The sequence below is a fragment of the Andrena cerasifolii genome, chromosome 8 (assembly GCF_050908995.1).
Source record: "Andrena cerasifolii isolate SP2316 chromosome 8, iyAndCera1_principal, whole genome shotgun sequence".
Classification (NCBI taxonomy): domain Eukaryota; kingdom Metazoa; phylum Arthropoda; class Insecta; order Hymenoptera; family Andrenidae; genus Andrena; species Andrena cerasifolii.
Genome location: NC_135125.1, coordinates 13,946,188 through 13,965,705, shown reverse-complemented (window position 1 = coordinate 13,965,705; position 19,518 = coordinate 13,946,188). Strand labels below are relative to the sequence as shown.

The window sequence follows — 19,518 nt, the reverse complement described above, 5'->3', positions numbered from 1 at the left end:
CAAGCACACCGGGCACAACGCGCGGGCGACACATCCCAGCGTATATTTGCCGAGCATCATCACACTCGCGTCGATCTAACCGTAATCGTCGGCGCCTCCCGTTCTCCGTCGAACACCGACAATGGAGGCCCGGGACCCGACACGCTCTCGGAACTCTCGCGGAAACCCCACTGAAAACAATTGATCTTACACGGACGATAGAACCGTTGCTCTATATCTTCCTGTTAAAATTTTCCAACGCGTAACCTTTCCGCGCACGACACTGCTTTTTCCTTTCCCTTTATCCCGTATCTCCGTGCTCACTTTAAAGCGTAGTTGCTTCCTTTTTTTTTTTTTTTCACATCACTGAATATCAGAACGTCGAATACGTATCTCGGTAGAAGCGAGCCGCGGGGTTCTTCTCTACTACCTTCTATATTTCGCGCGATCGAGTAACTGAACTGTGCCACGTACCGTGCAATTGAAATCGAACGAATCTGATACGATGTATTGGCGACGCGATCGCTACGATGCACGCTTGTGTATGTACATCTTAAACGCACTCGCTTCTTCGTTCACTCGGGCCATGTAACGCGGATGGAGCTGGCTTCGCTCCTTCTCACTGCACTACACTACTCGGAGTGACGTCACCGTGGCGGGAGCGTAGTACGGCTCGCTGGCTAGCATCGCTGTTTGGCCGGATGGTGGGGAGTACCGCGTAGGGGAGCGGAACGAGTCTACCTCGAAAAGCGGCGGTGGCGGCTTGCAATCGCGATCGTCGCCCGCCAGCCGGTGAAGTGTGCCTCGCGGTGGGGGCAACTTTTCGTGCGTCCCCGGTGGGGAGAGAGCGTGGAGGGACTCGTTCAAATCGAAGCAAGGACAGGTAGGGAGAACTCGGGGACTCCGGGAGAGAAGGGATAACGGGTCGAACGAGCTAACCCAAGCCCCCGTGCCGCGCGCCACCTTTCCCAGTCGCCTCTATCTTTCTCTATCGCCGCTACCTCTCCTCACGGCTCTTCCCGTCTCCTCTGCCCAAACCCTCTTAACGAACCACCCCGTGCCCCGTCCACCCATTCTCTTTTCTCTCCTCTCTTCTCTTCCTACTCCCCGACACCTCCCGGCCCTCTTCCTCCTACCCTACCTTCTGCCACCGCCGCCGTCGCCTCTCGTCCGCCATCTTTCTTCTACCGCTCCCTCTCTTTCCATCCTGCTCTCTCCAGGGCCGGTTTAGGGGCAGCCAATTACCCGGGGCATCGGTACTTTCTACCAAGAATAAAGATGGAAAATCGGATTATTACGAACAAAATAAAACTGCTCGACTCCGCGTCGCGCTATCCTAATCAAGGAAGTAACGATCAAACAAACGCGTCGGCTCGATAGCGTGTACAAAGCCGACGAATCATCTGCCAGGCTGATCGCTTTGTGTGTAAATATCGTAGATCGGTATGTATACCGTGGAATAAGGTGTCTAGTTTCATATCGTTCCACGTTAGAATGCTATTCCGTCTACGATCAAAACAGACTACGCACGCAAATTCCATTATTACGCGCTACTTTTTTTCTTTTCGAAATATCCTGTTTCCACCACCTATTTCTTATAAAAAGCAATCCGCTACAAACTCACAAGTATAAACACTACGAATACCTTAGACCGAGGAAAAAACGACGCCTAGAACGTGTAAGAATTAACCGTAATCCGTAGTCGAATGAATTTTCAAGTATCATTGGGAATCGAACTTTATTCGATATCTCAAACGACTTTCGACTTTGTAGATGCGTCCATATCGTACTGATTTCCGAAATATTGCAAAACTACTGGATGTTAAGGCGAAATACGCGGATAATTAGTTTACGAATTACACGGGGCGTCAGGCCATGTTTAGCCGAGCCTGAGCCGCGCTCCATCTTGTTTCCGCTAAAATCGCGTCAAAGTTGTAGACTCATGGCGTCGATGTAGTGGCTTCGACTTCACAAGACCTACTGTTCGTTTATCCTTTCGTGGCGTATGTTCTTTTCATGGGTGACGACAGTTCGCTCATACGGAATTAACTCTATCGGAGACGATACCGAGAACGTTCGTTTGTCGGTTAAGAATACGTCATCAAGGCTAGGAGAAAGCTTCTATGGAGCTGCACGATTTCATGACAGAGCGGAGTCGTTACGTGTTGTGGTCGTATTTCGGATCTATCACACGCCCTTGCTGTATTCTTGCGAACGGGATATAAATTGTCTAATCAGATCGAAGAGCATCAGTGCGACTGTTGTTCGAAACAATAATGGATGAGGAGTGCAACTCTGAGTTGTGCTTGCACAGCAGGTTTCCGATCCCGGTTTCTGCGTAAATATATTGCCATTTCTGTTTTAACTGTTCCTTCGATCATTCTATGGTGATCGTTCTTTATTATTAACAAATTTCTAGCTTTATCGAGTCCCGTACATTAGGTAAGATTCGTTATTACTTTTTTCACCGCGCTAGCTCTACAGCTCCATGACTGTTTCGTGTTGTTGAGAACGTTTCGAACGAGAAACGCCTATTGCGTGTTCTGTGCCGGTGATTTATAGACACCTCCTAACATGCAGCGACCATACAGAAAGATGTTCGCCCCATTAAGTTTAGGCCGTATTTGCTGTTAATAAATTACGTATTAATCATTCGCAGTACTTATTGTGGAATATTCAAGAAATTGGAAACGTAACTGAACCTCGAGTCAATCTATATTCGAACCCATTCCTTGCCAATTGTTATAAAGCTTAGATTCATTTTATTAACATTATTAATTTTAATACAAAACTTTCAAATATCTAACATACCCTTTGAAATTAATAGCATGTGAGACGATAGAAAAATGTTTCACTATCGACTTTGTTTATTAAACGCGAAATTGTAATAGAAATTTATTCTATGTATCCCTGTCGGTAAAGAAGAATAACGGTGATGAAAAGAATTGACGACGTCTTGAAAACAATTTAATTAATTGTTTCTGTGATTTCACAGGATGCTAATCTCTCTTAAAATCTGCTAACATTATGTGCACAGACATCATACGTTAGTAGTTGGAAAACAAGATTGACATACTTAATTGATAATTGCTGGTCCGTTAAATTTATCTTAAGAATTATCTAATATGATAATTGACTACGTACACTGTAACGTTTCTCCTTCGTCCGACATTCGACCATTTACGCTATGTAATTTATTTGCCCAAAGGTTACCGACACTTGTACGCAGTCTGACCCATGGAACCAGGAAATACGTCTATGAATATTTAATTTTTGCACTTGTCGAGAATCATGATACTGTCTGTGTGTGTGTGTATCGAAAATTAGGTCTGTACACGCTACGCTTGTAAAAGCGACGGATTCAAACTTTGTTGAAAGAAACAATTTCTGTTTCCCTTAGTAAGAAAAATATTAATATACTATCGGTTAATGAGTGATCTATGCAGTATTAATATAAATATTAACTTATTAACATTTCATACAACTTTAACAGCTTTGAAGGACTATTATTATTCAATATTTACTATCAACTTCCTTGAACTTTAAACAAGTTTTCCTGAAATTGCTAAAAAGTGCTTTTAATTAATTTTCATTACGTTTCAAATCTATTATTCTTTTCTGTAAGGCGACTGGTGGCGACAGCTTTTAATTAACGGGCCGTAGTAATGGATTCTTTACCAATACCCAGCGTCATCTATGGGCGACAAGTACTAATGATTCCTCAGTTACCAACAACGATAAACACGAAATAACAATTCTGTATCGAACAAACAAAGTTGTTTTATTTCGCACACCTGAATGCATATAATTGTTACCCTTTCATTATCGTTCTTCGTCAGCTAGCGGTGTTTAACCTTTTTTTTACAATATCTTAACTCCAAACAAACGTGTGCCTTAAATCCAATAATACTTCACGGAATCTCAATCGCGATTTCGTCGAGGCGCCGATCGAGTGCATTTTCATAAATTGAAAGTACAGAATTGAAAAGCATGTCAGCGGTATTCCAAAGATATTCGGCAGCCACGCAGGAAGCGGAAGGACCATCTATTTTATCAGCTGATGTAAACGAGAGAAAGTTGGCGCGCAGACTTCGTATTCAACAACGATTGGACGCGTTGACCAAGTAAGAATTAAATTGACTTATAATTGTAATATTTTCGTAGCGCAAGTTATAATTTTATATCCATTGATTCCCTGCGATTCTGAATTTAATTTTGTTAGCTACTAGAATTCTAGAATTCTTAATTCTCTTTCGGTGTAACTCGACGAATATTCGGTTTCAGGCAGACGAAGACCGAAGATGAAGAAATCGTGGAAATACCTCCTATCGAGAAACAGATACTTGATAGTACAGAAGTTCTGGCAAAATTATCTTTAGAAGGAGAAGAAGTGGTGCGTTTCGTTGTTTCAAACGAATTGGAACTAAAAAAAAATATTTTTTTTGTACTCTTCTTTTGAGTTTTACAATTTTTAATTTTAATAAATTCACGCATTCACAGGTGACTGGCGTAAGAATAGCCAACGATGCCAGGGAGCTGCAAAGGCGAAAGGAAGTGCAAGAGACAAGAGACAGATTATTGAAGGCACTCGAAGAGGAAGACAAGGAGTGCATGGAGAAGTACCACGAGATTACGAGAAAGTGGCCGGACATACTCGCCTCCAAAGACCCACTGCATATTCATGATGAATTGGAGGCTCAAAACACTGAGTGCCTCAAAATTCTGGAGAAAAAAGATTTTTTAATCGCGGAATTGAAGGAAGAGCTGAAGAACGCCGATCTAAAGTACGCCGAGGAGGTGCAGAAGCAGAACGAAGATATCGATTTGCTTATCGAAAGAATGGAGAACCAAGTTAGTTTCTCGATTCTTTTTTTTTTTAAACAAAATTTACGGGACGGCGCATCGAAAATGAACTACCTCGGTTTCTCTCTGTAATCGCTTTTTTGAAGTTATCTAAATTCTATTCTTCTGCTATAATAATGCACACAGATGTATCGATTAGCTGCCTTTAAGTCTAAAGGATTACCAATCCCAGATAATTTCGTATTTTTAAAAGTTCTGACAGTAGATTATTTTCGCAGGTGCGAACGATGTCTAAAGCTCACCGCCACGAGCTGGCGATTATTGAAAACGTTATCGAATCGGAGCGTAAAATACTTCTGATAAATTCCATGGAAAGGTGGGAGGTGCTGTTTAAAAAGCTTCAAGACGACACTCTCGAAGGGAGAGAGAAGAGGAAGGAAGTAATGCGGGAGTACGAAGAAGAGATGAGAAAGGCGGTAACAGAGCATCAAGAAAAATTCCGGCGGCAGAAGATCAGCTTTGAAATGGAAATAGAGCATCTCCAGCAGGAGGTGCAAAATATGAAGACCCTGTGCATGATGAATATCGAGAAGCTGGATTACAACTATTCTATACTAAAACGCCGAGACGAAGAGAACATCATCGTGAAGAATCAGCAGAAGAGAAGGATAAATAAGTCGGTGGCAGGATTAATTAATATTTTAATGATCACATAATTCTATTTTAATTCAATATCCGCGTTTCAGGCTTCAGGATGTTATTAATAGTTTAAAAAAGACCTACGCCGAGTTAGAGGAGTCCACCAGACTGGAGATTCAGAAGCTTACAAATCAAATTTTAAAATCGCACAAAGCTATACTGAATTTGCAAGAGAAGTCTAATCATCTCGCAGCCAACAATGACACAAAGTACATGCAAATTTGGGACATGAATATTAAAACTGCCGACGAATTAGTCGATAAGGTACAGTGTGCGATAGTTACTCACGAAAATGGTTCCTTCTAACGTGTACATTTTAGATTCTAACAGCGGATCGAATTCTGCACGAAGAATTGTTGAGAATAGAGTGGCAACCGCCGGAGCAGAAATTATTGAAGAAAGAAGACCTGCCGTCGTACTGTGCTCCTATGTGCGCCTTAAAACGAGGTAAAATTGATTTAAAAATCTCATATTGCAATAAAATATTATCCCGCGAATTTGTAATAAAAGCATAATCTTTTAGAAAGAGAAGAGGCAAAAAAGAGGAAAATGATTTCCAGATCGTATAAGCCAGCGACAACATTAGAGGATATTAATTTAGAGCGAGGACTGTTGAATCATATCTGCAAGTTAATTTCCGAGAACTGTGATTACCTTATTGAAGATACTTTGAAAGAACTACTCTCTAACTATACCGAGGACGATAAGCTACTAATTCGACTGGACAAAATATTCGAGGTAACATAATAGCGGCATTAAACTCTTACAACTTAATCACAAATGGGATTGAACATTCAGGCATTGAAAATTACATCCGAACGGGAACTTCAATTCCTGTTGAACTTCTTTTTGCCGTATGCACACTGTCCCACTTGCACGACCAAAGTTGCAAGCACGCCGAGCGTTTGTGGACAGTCTGGCAGAACCGCAGAAACTTCATCTGGGTAATATTATTCTGTTTTATGGAATTCAGTGTTCACATCTTTGTAATGACTGAATGTACAATTGTAGAACCAGTGAACCTGAAGTTTGCGGGAGCGACGACTTCAATGTAACAGAAGTTAAGTTAATTGCAGCCGTGCAAGGAGCACTCGGTTGCGAAGCATTCCATGACGATGCCGTCGTTGAAACTAGTACACCGGAAGGTTCTTCAATTGAACCAGAACCTGAGGAGGTGCAAATTGCATCAACCTGCGTTTCCGGAGGCATCATTGAAGTCACTGATGGTACGAAATAGAAATCAATTTAACTCTTTTCTTCTACTGTTCGCCAGCCTTGGCATGAATTTTCTTGAACACGTGGTGGGAGAATCTGGTAGATAGTAATATGAAACTGTGAACAGTTACACGTAGAACTATCCTAAAACTGATTTTTACAGAGGATGGTGAACCGAAGCGGCAATTAGTATGCGACAAAGGTCACTTGCTGGTAGTTGAAGCCGAGTTCGTTTCACATGCCTTAAAAGAATTCGTGGAGAGATATGAATTCGTTAAGCAGAAGAAGACTTCTACGCCTGCCGCTCAAGGAGTCCTAAAAGAAAAAATGACTGTGTCACGAAACATAACGGAGAAGGATATAATCCAATTTTGGCAACAGTACCGAAATATCTTTTCGGAAGACAGAGAAAGATTGTGGGATAATTTGTTGCTCGGTCTTAAAAAGTATTACGAGGTATTAAGAGAGAGACACAGGTTAAACGAGGAAACGGAATCCTTGCGAAAGCGAAATGCAGAAATGCGACGTTTATTAAAAAATTACTCGGGGGGCGAGGTAATGGACGATTACTAAACGGCATACTAAACATCTTCAATCACATCATGTGTATTTAATTTTCAGTCCCAAACTGTCGAGTTAACGGAGGAAGAAACGAAATTTCTTCAACGTGTATTGCAGAATTGAAGAAGTCATGTGGTATTAAGTATTATTTACAATATTATATATTTTTCAATTAATTTTTAAATGGTCATATATATATATATACACACACATACAATATATCAGTACCTTCTTGCACTATTTCATCTAACAATACGCGCGTTGCGAATAATTCGAAAACAACGTGATTCATTACCATACACCCCATAATTTATATAGCTTTTTTTTAACCCTCATTAACTCTGAAATATATTTAATAAAAATGTATACTGATAACAGCTTTTGTTTAAACCAAATAAATACATACTTTCAAATATGTATTCTTATTACAAAAGAAATAGTACAAAGGAGATATAAAATTCAATACATTGCATGCCGTGAAAGTTCATGAATGAAATTATGAACGACATAATGCGTATGTTGTACTTATAGCTTAGTGCTTAGATTTTAAGTGTGTAATCGATTTGATCGAAAGTAATGCAATCTTTAAATTATTTCCCTTTACTTAATATTCACATCTGAAAAATCCATATGTATACGTATGAATTGTAACAGATAAATGTGGTGTTAAAAAAGTGTAGGACATTTTTCTGGATGAATTCTACACATCAAAATAATGGAAAAAGTTCATATGCGCATATGAACATTTAATATTTATAGTAAAATAGATGCATTGATTTTGCCATTTATCTTTTCTATGTCTGATTTGTGAAACCTCCTGGTACAAAACTATTCGACAATGATTGAACGAGGTTCTTGGGATTTACACCAGTTTTAGGTTTTTTCCAATATGGAAAGAATCTTTTCTTTTTTTGAATCTTTGCTTGTTTTAATTTACTAGTATGTCTCTTTGATGTTATATGCTGCAATATAATATGAATTATATAATTAAATAATCACCATACGTTTACTTAGGTCTTTTTAAAAATAAGTGTAACATACCACGTTATATTGCGCCGGGGAATTGAAGATTTTGTTGCACATGGTGCATGACAGTGATACACCTTTAGATCCAGAGTTCTCCTGGACATTTGGAGTAGTTGACGTCATTGAACCGCCAACTTCTTTGACACCCCACCCACCTAAGCATCAATGTGCGATCAACACTATCTATGTATCACGACCACTGAGGCGGTCATATGTGATAATAAATCAGCTTGAACACTACATTCATGCTATGGAAAAAGCAACCATTAATGTAAACAGTTTCAACAAAAAACATCGTTAAAATATAAACATTTTACAGGTGTATGTGGACTGCGCACATATGTATATATAATACAATATATACATATATATATATACGCACGTGATTCAACCACGTTAAATAAACAAATAAAAATATGTTGTTTCCTATGTATTCAGTGTGTAAAAATGTGCTTTACCGCGCTTAATTGAGATAAAATAGTAAATTTGCGTGTAATGTTCGTATTGCGTAAGGATAAGAATATAGTTGCGAAAAATGTTAATTGACTTTAATTGTTTAAGGTACTAAATTATATGTTACTTACAATTACTCATTCGCAAACGGGAAGTTACAGTATCGATCGATTAATAAGTGAAGAGGAAGGAGAAAGAGAAGTGCGTGTAATTTATATATTTACGAAACAGGTGCAATAAGACGGAAACGGGATCGAATTATTTTACGAACAGTACGAACTTTATTAAACATGATATATAACTAAACTCGCGGTCGAGTTCCCCCTTCTAATATGTTCGCAGATGAATGAATAATAAATATACAATTTCAGTCTGACAGAAATAAATAATAAATAAATAATAAATAGTACATAATAAATAATAAACAGTAAATAATGGTGCGTAAATTACAACAAGTATGAAAATATCACTCAACATCTCAGCAGCATTTGCTAAATTAAAGCTATCCAAGCGGCAAACAGTTAGTTTTGCGTTTGTTCATAGAAACAGATGAAAAGCAAACGTAAGCAATAGCGTTAGGCATGCAAATGTAAATAAGATTAGGCAGTAAACTAGCACAGCAACATTTTTCTCTATAATTTTCTCCATACACATAGTGCGACTACATCTAAACCCATATGCTAGTGATTTCCGTACCATATAGGATTTATTACCTCTCATTGCTTTCTTTTTATGCCGGCTTCCTACAGGAAAGAGGATATTCCTTTAATATATTATCGTACATGGGAACATAAATAAGTACATTTCCAACAAGTCTGTAAAATACCGTTTAAATGTGTTTGAAGCTGTTGTATAGAGTTTAGACACACATTACACACATTGCATTTCAGTCCGTTCGTTTCCTCGTCCTTTGTGAATGGTACTTTTGTTTCTTCCAGAGATGCCATTATGTTCTTCGACCTTATCTGTAAAACGGGTACACATCCCTGTATTTTTCGTCTATAAAGATTCATAAACATCTCTTTCGCTATACGCGTATCGTCCAATATTCAGTTTTTCATTTCCATATTCAGTTACCCTCTGTCTTCGTACACTGTTGTATTTATACAAACCTGTTTCGCGTGACGGGCACCTTGTAAGTGTGTGTCTAATACCGTTTGACTTGTGAATGAAAGATCGCAATCATCGCAGCGAACAAGGGGCTTCTTTGTGGGTAAATTACCCATTATATTATCCACTACCGCTTTGGTTACAGGATCATTTAGACTGGAATTTATCACTGTTTCTGACGATACAGCCATTGTTTGACCTGAAAGTTTCACACAGAAATTAATTTGGAGCACATACACTAACGAACACGATACATATGCATGTTTCATTGGGTTTCCATTTTATAATGATAATGAGAAGCTCCATTAACGTATCACATTGTAATATTAATAGTAGTGATTTATTTCGAGTTATTTCTATATACGCGGGTGTATTTGTATGTATATATACTATGGTGATTTCAATTAGACATAATTGTTTAATATCCTCGAAGTACAGAGTATTATAAATTATTTCGAACGATATCGAAATATCGTTCTGAATATACCTATTTGCGATATCGAATGCGGCTGGGATGAGACTCAACAATGTTCAGCTCGCGTAGTAAAAGTATTTAATTTTTCAATGAATCTCGAAAGTTACTTAGCGGGCAGTAGTATTTGTAAATGAAGCCCAGCTTATCTCCTCGGTATGTCAGATACACAAGTTCTCGAGTTGGCCGCCTGCTTTTTTTTTAGGAACATTATTTCGAAGCGTTACAGTTCGATATTACATTTGATAGGCTCCGAGAGTTCCTAGCGTGTCGTCACACAGGGTCCGCTCAGTAATTACAATGGGGACCGAAATACTGCGCACAATTAATTTCGAGGAGATTTTAAATTACCATAAAAAATCGTGCGACTTACAGCGGGCACTTTACGAGTTTCAACTGATGAGGCAACGGTGAAACTGAGAGAACGGAATATATAAATGGTACTGTGAATCAATAATTAATAGCATTCAAACGTCTTGAAACAGTCGCATGCCTTCTATAAAAATTCCATTTTTAAATATCCACTTTACTAGATATTTACCTTCTCACATTTAAATCGTGTTGCATGTATATATATACATATATATATACTCTGATATCGATGTTACGTAAACAACATATTCTTTTTAATAACACCCCTAAAATGTATACGAGACGCATACGACTTTGTCATTTAGACGATAGAAAGGTTACAATGAAAATTAATCGGAGTTTCGTGTTCGTGCGCGATGCTTTAATGAACATTCACTGGCCCAGTCGGCCTGTCGGTTTGCGAGGGAACGGGAGTTATTCGTATTAGCTCGTATATAATCTATATTAGAAGGAAATAGGTGTTCCGCGTTCGCGGAAGTTTGTCCATTAAATATGCATAAAATCAAACAGGTGAATGAAGCTTTGCGAGGGATTGATCCAATCAGCGGTTTTCGAAGTGCGATATGTCGGTCCGTAGTAGAGTGTAATATTCGCGGCTTAAGAAGGGCAGCCAATTAGAAAAGTTGGCGAATATCGTCGGTCGGTACTTAGGCGCGTGTGTTTGTATCGGTGCATATAGGTGACGGTCGCGAAATATAGTAGCAGCCATCTTATATTTTGTGTCGGAGAAAAACAATTTGGCCGTACAAATGTTTCGCGATTGTCCGTGAAGCCGCTCGAGAACGAGAGGCGTGCGCTCGATGAGGCGTGACGTTTTTCGACCCTAGTCCAGACCACTACATTTAGCAAAGGTTCGTAGAACGAATGCCGTCCACCTCGGCTACCTGCAAAACCGACCCCCACTTGCGATGCGTTTACAAGGAATCCGGTTTAGCAGTGAAAATATTCGGCCGTTTCTCTCGTCGCGTTCTTTAAAAATAGAGCTGCCCGTGTCGCTCGCTGCTGGGTCTACGTTCTGTTGACGACGGCATCGCGCCGTCTTCGAACGGTCGCGTAAAAGTTATGCAATCAGCTGATCGTCCAGCTACCTTCTGTCACTTGTCAAAAATAAATGTCAAAGCGTTTGGTCTAACCTGACACGCGTACGTATGAGTCGGGCATGCATGTTGTCGGGACTGCGGGCGTAACCATGTCGTTTGGGATTCTCGTGGCTGCGCCAGTGTGGTGAATGGAGATTTATAGAGGTTCCCTGTCACGCAGGTGGATTGGTACGCAGGATATGAGCAGCTTGTCAAGCGCAACCTGACTCTGCTCCCACATCAAGAAGCAGCGCAGCAGCAGGAGCTGCAACCGCAACAGCTGGTTCAGCAGCAAGAGACTGATATAATGACATCCATGTTCGAACAGCAGATCAAAAGCGAGCCGATGGGCTTTTACTCGGTGGCCTCGAGCCGTTCGGATGGTTCGAATTCTATGGTGAATTTGTCCGACGACCGCGAGGACCTTTCCCAGCAGGAGGGTCATTTGCAAGCTCAGCAGCAGACAACGTTACAGTTAAACCAGCAACAGAGCCAGCAGCAGACGCAGCAGCAGAGCCAGCAGGGTCAACAGCAGCAGAGTCAAAGCGTGCAGCAAGAAGCTCCGACTCGTCAGTCGACGGGCCAACAGACTGTTAAAGAGGGTTCACGGTCAAGGCCGCAGCCTTGTAAGGTATGCGGGAAGGTGCTATCCTCCGCTTCGTCGTACTATGTACATATGAAACTTCACTCTGGCAACAAACCATATCACTGTACGGTGTGCGAGGCAAGTTTTTGTCGTAAGCCATACTTGGAGGTGCACATGAGGACTCACACGGGAGAGCGACCTTTCCAGTGCGAGCTCTGTTTGAAGAGGTTTACCCAGAAGAGTAGCCTTAATACTCACAAGCGGGTACACACAGGGGAAAGGCCGTACGCCTGCGATATCTGTCAGAAACGTTTTGCAGTGAAAAGCTACGTGACTGCGCATCGTTGGAGCCACGTCGCGGAGAAGCCTCTGGTGTGCGACAGATGTTCTCTCACATTCACGTCCAAGAGTCAATTTGCAATTCACATCCGTACCCACACCGCAAGTACCACCTACGAGTGCAACATTTGCGGGCGTACGTTCGTACGCGACAGTTATCTCATACGGCATCAGAATCGAGTACACCGTGATATGAATCAAAGCAATACGAATCACAATCCACCGACACCGCAGAGCACCGGCGGGGGTACATCAGGCGCAGGCTTCGAGAGCCCGGTGTGCGATCTACGCTACAGCGAGGGACCTTCTTCGCTGGATGGCCTGGCGGGATCTAAAGGAGGCATCGCAGCTGAGATCGCAAGTTTAGCCAAACAGAACAATCTTCAACTTCCTCTACCGCTGTTACATCCGCAGACCACCAACTAGTGTTTAGACGCCAGCGTGTCTGAGTCCCTACCGCAACACCAGTCACCGCAGCAAGTAGTATGTCCCACCTCGGCGTCCTCGCCATTCACACTCAATTCACCTGTGTCTCACGAGCACACCACACCGCAGAGTGTCTACCAAACGACGGGCTCGTCCAGCTCGCTGGATAGCCTCAACTCCCAACTCTACCCGCAATTGTCATCCCCCGTAGATTCATCAGAGTCGCATCATCAACTGCATCCCGGCATTCCTCCGCCAGGGCTTCACCCTGCATTGTATCTGTACGCTCAGTATTCGAACACGAGCTCGCCGATCTCGTACCCCGAATACATCCAACGCAACAATTGAATGCCAGTTTATGCCAGCAGCGATTTCTACCACGGGCGGAGCGCTGGTTAAACAAAGTGCCTAAAAAAGCATCCGCTTCCTGGATCACGACGGATGCTTGTGCCCAATCGCGGATTGATAATGCTAAAGAATTTTTACGCACCGATCTTATTTCGAGTTTTTAGAACGGGAAGGGGGTGGAGGATCAATTGTAAATTGGTCACTGATTCTGCACGTATTCACCGATACACACCTCTCGGTCCATTGAATGGCACCGCTCGAAAGGGCGTGCTCGAGGGACGATCGACGTTACCCCTCGATCGCTGGATCCTCCTCGTCGTGGTATATTCGATGCTAGCATAAACTAAAGGTGCGTCACGTTTCTACACGAGTTTTCCAAGTTTCCGCACTTCTTTGATTTACCTGTTTTTCAATCACCATCTGCGAGTACATATACATATATATATATATATATCTATGTGTGTGTATATATATTATGCGCGAGAACCATTACGCATAACATATTTATATTATATTTTTAAAGGAGTTTAGTCACTTGGATCTGTGATATAGATAGTAATTATTATCTACAACGTTTAACACTATTGGTTTACTATTTTGATGATATCAAAACGTGGAAAAATGATAGAAAAGAAAAGAGAAAAAAAAAATACAAGCAATGTCACGGAGCGATGTAGCTATCAGAATTTAACGGACATTGGTCTCTACCGAAGGTGTTTGGTAGACACCCTACTATTACTTTTACAAACTAACAAACAGAGACAAAAACAGGAATATTACTATTACTAATGCTGCTACTACTATTACTATCAACTACTAGCAACTACTCTTACTAATACTCTCACTACCACCACCAACCACCACCACCACCGATATTTTCCCCAACTATATATTACACTCGCTATTACTACTACCACTACTACCACTACTATTACTATTACTACTACTACTACTACTACTATTACTACTACTGTTATTATTATTATTATTATTATTATTATTACTAGAAACTCGCGAACGTTACTTCGTTTTAGCGGCATGCATAGCGCATACATTGGTGGGACCCGTGACAAACTCGTCACTGCTCCTCTTCAGCTTCTATCCTTTAGTTTGCTCTTTTCCCCCGACTTTCGTTTCTTCTACCTCTCCTCCCCGTCACCCCCTATCTATTTCGGTTCCTCCCTTACTCTTCGTACTAATGTTTCCCGCGCCTCGCTTGCGTAAGCGTCCCGAACACAGGAAGCGCTTCGGTGTTGGTATCCTTTTATCACGCGTAGGACTACTTGTACAGCTTTGAATCAGTTCCATGGGTGTACTTACTTTTCACATATCGGAAGTGTATCGTACACACACACGAACACAGAGGGAGAGAGAGAGAGAGAGGGAGCGAGAGAGAGAGAGAGAGAGAGAGGGAGCGAGAGAGAGAGAGAGAGAGAGAGAGAGAGAGAGAGAGAGAGAATACATATTGTATATACATATACATATGGATGTATTATAAAAAAAAAACGAGCGGATGTGCAGAGGATCGTTAGTTCTAAGTAGGTACTAGGAGTGTAATAGCAGGGCTGTTGATTTTCTCTTCTTTTTTCTCGACTACTGTTAGAGATTAGCCTTAGCGTTTATCATTAATGTTCTGACTTTGTTACAATTATCACACGGTTATTATTATTAATAATCTTTTATCTACTAACGCCGCGAAAAGCTTAGACACAAGCGGGAGGGTGGGGGCGGGGAGGGGGGAGAGGGGGGGGGGAGGGGGGAACCATGACAGCCGCGCGAGTTCGTACGCGGCGTAGCAGTTTTCGTTTGCCGCGCGGATTCTCTGCCTGCGTGGTTCAGCACGGTGTCCGATACATCGGCGACGAAATGACGAGAGCAGGAATCCAGATTTTGAGGTACACGTACAGGACTTTTGGGGGTCGTTCGAAAACGAGGAAACAAAGTCGGGGATATTCGAGGAGCGCAAGAAAAAAAAGTGGAAAAGACAGACATTCGGCGCTAGCGTGCCTCGAACTTCCTTCGTGCATCGGTGGGTCCGTTTCGACGATCGATTTTTTAGTCTTCGCGCCGAACAAAAGGAAAGAGCAATTTCTCTGCGCGCGTACGCCCGAGGCGTTTCATTTGGACGAGACGCCCAAGTCGCTGGGCAAGACTGATTTTACTCGCGACGGATCGCGAGCACGGGATGCGGCCGGGACATTCCTGTGTATTATCCTCTTTGCTGTTACGGCTCGTCGGAACGCGTGTCCCGCGGAAGGAAGGAGGGGCACCCCGCCACTCTGCTGCGGGAGGAGAAACGAAAGACGGCAGTTTCGCATAGTCTCGTCCGGGATACTTGTATAGGTGACACGAAAAGCGATCGACCTTGATGCTGGCTAGTCATTGTGCGGCTCTATGAATCCACTAATCGTACTACAAAGCTGTGATTTAAAGCCTCCGTGCATATGTCCGCGCAGCTCCTAATTATATAGCGATACATATTTTGTAGCTTGTTACGAGACTGTAAATACAGCGTAGGTAGCTCGTAGGGATATCTAAACGAAAAGAACAAAAAGAGCAAAAAGGAATGTCGCAGTTCCGAACCGATCGGTCGATCCTTCGTTGCGATCTCTTTACTCTTATTTTCTCTGTCCGACCGATTCTTTCTTTTTTTTTTTAACATCGCTCTCTCTCTATCCCCCTCTTTCTCTTCCCCCCTTGGTTTCTTCGACACACGTGTTTACACGGTGCTGGGCAAGCGGACTGTTTTACCGTTTACGGGAACCGGGCAGGGAGTGTTTTGGACAGGACGTGCACCGAGCTCCGAGCGTTTTGTCCGTTGCGTCAACTTGTTGTTTTATCGCTCGGAACAGAGGTGCCGCGGTTGTTTTTAGGCGTCTGTTTCGTATGTTATCGCGTCGCCGTTGAGTTCCGAACGTATCAGAGATCGGAACGATCCTATTGCGGGACCGTTCTCTTTTTATCCGGTTTGTTCGCCGTTTTTTTTTTCATAGGAAAATATTTGTACCCGAGCTTGTTTTCGCTGTGCTTCGACGTTTAAGAAATCGAGCATATCCTAGCGAGATACGGACGCAATAAGAAATTGCTGGGGTAATTTTATTATTTATATATCAGTGTATATTTAGAGGAACAGAGGAACGGTACTTGTTAAATCGACGATCTGGTTGGAAGGGGAGCGCTGTGTACCAAATTGAGAAGAGCTGTTCTCGAAAGTATTCGTTCGTCGTCAAATTGTCTAAGAAACATGACTTTTATTATTTGCGTATCTCGATTCACTCTTATCTCGAGGTCGGCTAGCAGGAATACGAGTGATCTATTTTTCCACGGTAGAGATCATACCCCCCCCCAGTTGTAGTGAGATTTTACCCGCGTCGACAAGGATCCAGTAAACGAAAACCAATTTCACGCAGTATTTTTATGGAGCACGGCACGTCGTAGCATTGTCCAGCACTGATACACCGTGCGTACCGAATCATTTTAAACGATCTCAATAATTCCGTGGCCCCGCGGACGAGTCCTCTTCTATTCACGCGCATGCGTATCAAAGATCCGTGTATTTTTCATAACGAGGAAGGGAAGCGGGATGGGTCCTTTCTTTGAAAGAGCACGCGTCGGATCAACATATGTATAAGGAAGTCCAAAAAGAAGAGAAAAGAAAAACAAGCAAATAGGAAGAAGATGAATAGCGAGGCGTAAACTAATAAATAAGTAAATCAAGATTAAAAAGAGACACGGGAGCTTGGGAAGTCCAGGGTCGAACGAACGAATTAAAAAGTCACGCCCACGTCTTCTTCGACGGAATATTTTATTAGTACGACGTAGATGTACACCATTGGACGCAATAATCATTTCTTTCGCGGAGTGATCGATAATTTTCTTTTTCTTTTGCTCGCTTTTGTCTATACCGTTAGGACGCGTCGCGAAGGAGAAAAGAAGCGTTGTTTCGTTTCGTGTTTAGCTAATTGAGAGAGAGAGAGAGAGGGGAGTGTTTCGTCTCGAGGGTGCGTTCCTCGCGTAAATCGGCTAAGCTTGTATATACGACGGTAGTTGACGCTTGTAAAGGGAATCAAAAGAGACGAATATGTATAGTTTATAGAGTGCGACGCCTAATCGAGAGGATCGCGAAAAGCATCGACGCGAGCAATAGGGAAGGCTTTCTGGAATTTAAAACATATCGGACGTCGTGATATTCTTGTCTCCTTGCTGGCAAAAGACGGGGGTTGAACCTCAAGGTCTGATCGATACCTCTCACTCTACATCTATCTCTATATTTGGCGATAATTTCCCAATTCCTTCTTGGTCGCTAAACAGGTTGTCGTTTTTCTCAAAAACCAAGAGTCAGTTACAAAATTTGTTTCTGTATTTTCTTCATTTGCTTATCAGTTGCAAACGCCCCCTTGTACCACAAAATCTGGGCAACCAATAAAAATGGTAAAGAATCACTTTAGTAGCATTGTACCCAGCTTCTTCGAGAGTTTGTCTCCTTCGCAATTTGTATCTGAAGGTCTCGGGCAGTAGGGTAACAGGAATCATCGGTGACTTTTCTCATATCCAAGGTAATTCGTAGATTTCTTCCTTTAGCGTCGCCGATCTCTTCCTCCTTCTCTTTTTATTACTCTCTACCTATCGGAGGGAATCACCGTAATCTCAATGCAAAGTATTACTCTAGCGATTACTTTACACATCTGATTGTGTACCCGAACGCTTTCGGCTCGTGCTTTTTCTTCCTCCCGGTCCCTCTTGATCGTCTTCTAATCGTTAACGATCATCGACGTCGATCGAGGAGCGAATGGAAACGGGAAGCAGGGGGGCCATTCGAATAGGGTGGATGCACCAGTAAATGAACACGTACCAGTGAATGGACATTTTTTATTAAAATGAGTAAAATAAGTTATTAAAAGAAGCAACTAATTAATTAGAGACTTCTTGTAATTTCTTGCTTCAGATCCGAACAATTTTTGCAGCACGTGGAGTCAATCGCGCTGCAAACATTATTTTATAATAGTGTTCATTCATTAGCCTTAAGTGTTCATTTATTGGTGCGTTTACCCTATTACGATGCAACGTCGTTGCCACTCGTGCGAGTGGGGACGCGCTGCTACTGCTGCGAGATGTGGGGCCGTTTGTACGCGAGGGTTAGGTAGCAGTCGTTGCTCGAGGGAGAAAAATCGCGCGGCCGCGCGAGGATGAATATTTTATCGCCGATGGTAGAGAAATAGTGAATTCGTAAATTGGGCACAGTCGTAGAAGGAAGCACGCGCTGGTTACTGAGCCAAGAGAGGGGAAGGAAGGATAAGGGAATCGCTGGAAACCCCGCTTACCCATCGCTTCGTTTACGATTTCGCTGCCTCTTCTGTTTGGCGACAAGTGGCTTCGAGAATAGCAAAATTCCGTGCAATCCGATCGCTGTGTTTTATTTCACGTAACCGTTTGGAAAAGTGATTATAATTTATACGTCTGTATATACCTACATAGCCTATCTATATATACACTTACATAGTATATATATATATGTATACGTTTTGTTGAATAGATTTATTTTCCTTTGTACGCGATTAGGTTTACGTTTTCGTTTGACGACTTCAAATGTATCTATGTTATCACAATAATCATCGTTTATCATTATCTCGTGCTCGCCCGTGTCAGTATTACGTTTTTCCATTCGGAGTCTCGACGTGCATCGTGGATCAGCTCCTCTCGTTCGGTCTTTCGATTCTCACCCACGCGTTAAGCGAAATTAATTAATGGCGCTTCTGTCTTCGTTTCGTCGCGAGGTGAATTTCAAGCTTCTTCCTTAGCGCCTTCGTTACGGCGATCGTAGAATAGACGTTGACTGCGGAACAGCGGCAGGATGTTAGCATTTAGAAACGATGCAATTCGGAATAATGGAGAACGCGAACAAAGTACACCGTTTCACGTGCGCGAGCTTTTATACGCGACTCGACCAAGCCGCCAGACGAAAGCAAGGTAACGATCACAGAAACACCGACTTTGAAGCGCAAACTTTCGATCCCGTTGCTTCGGAGTCGAGAATTCCCCGGCTAACTTTG

The 19,518-nt window shown here is 42.2% G+C and overlaps 3 protein-coding genes across 6 annotated transcripts; 2 read left to right on the top strand and 1 right to left on the bottom strand.

The window, feature by feature from the left end:
* Positions 1 to 266: 266 nt before the first annotated feature.
* LOC143372720 (zinc finger protein 346) lies at positions 267 to 10,471 on the bottom strand. Of its 2 annotated transcripts, none has more exons than XM_076819238.1 (6): positions 10,334 to 10,471; positions 9,849 to 10,045; positions 9,563 to 9,701; positions 9,450 to 9,479; positions 8,299 to 8,438; positions 267 to 1,242 (listed from the first exon to the last, which is right to left on the bottom strand). In XM_076819238.1, exons 2-6 carry the CDS (start codon positions 10,035 to 10,037, stop codon positions 1,207 to 1,209), a joined length of 534 nt encoding a protein of 177 aa, XP_076675353.1. In that variant the 5' UTR covers positions 10,038 to 10,045; positions 10,334 to 10,471; the 3' UTR covers positions 267 to 1,206. The 2 variants fall into 2 exon arrangements, with proteins under 2 accessions (XP_076675353.1, XP_076675352.1); XM_076819237.1 differs by lacking the exon at positions 267 to 1,242 and adding an exon at positions 7,396 to 8,219.
* On the top strand, positions 3,589 to 8,454 carry LOC143372710 (dynein regulatory complex protein 1). 2 transcript variants are annotated; one of them, XR_013086337.1, is made up of 12 exons: positions 3,589 to 4,103; positions 4,264 to 4,372; positions 4,480 to 4,830; positions 5,061 to 5,458; positions 5,529 to 5,745; positions 5,802 to 5,928; positions 6,005 to 6,219; positions 6,280 to 6,425; positions 6,493 to 6,707; positions 6,860 to 7,251; positions 7,318 to 8,196; positions 8,272 to 8,454. XR_013086337.1 is itself a non-coding variant. In XM_076819218.1 (11 exons), the coding sequence occupies exons 1-11, from the start codon at positions 3,970 to 3,972 to the stop codon at positions 7,378 to 7,380; spliced, it is 2,367 nt and encodes a 788-aa protein (XP_076675333.1). In that variant the 5' UTR covers positions 3,589 to 3,969; the 3' UTR covers positions 7,381 to 8,454. The 2 variants fall into 2 exon arrangements, 1 of the variants encoding a protein (XP_076675333.1); XM_076819218.1 differs by having other exon boundaries at positions 7,318 to 8,454.
* Positions 10,472 to 10,619: 148 nt separating the features above from the next.
* On the top strand, positions 10,620 to 14,136 carry LOC143372717 (uncharacterized). Of its 2 annotated transcripts, none has more exons than XM_076819230.1 (2): positions 10,620 to 10,758; positions 11,951 to 14,136. In XM_076819230.1, exons 1-2 carry the CDS (start codon positions 10,756 to 10,758, stop codon positions 13,118 to 13,120), a joined length of 1,173 nt encoding a protein of 390 aa, XP_076675345.1. In that variant the 5' UTR covers positions 10,620 to 10,755; the 3' UTR covers positions 13,121 to 14,136. The 2 variants fall into 2 exon arrangements, with proteins under 2 accessions (XP_076675345.1, XP_076675346.1); XM_076819231.1 differs by lacking the exon at positions 10,620 to 10,758 and adding an exon at positions 11,076 to 11,541.
* Positions 14,137 to 19,518: the final 5,382 nt, after the last annotated feature.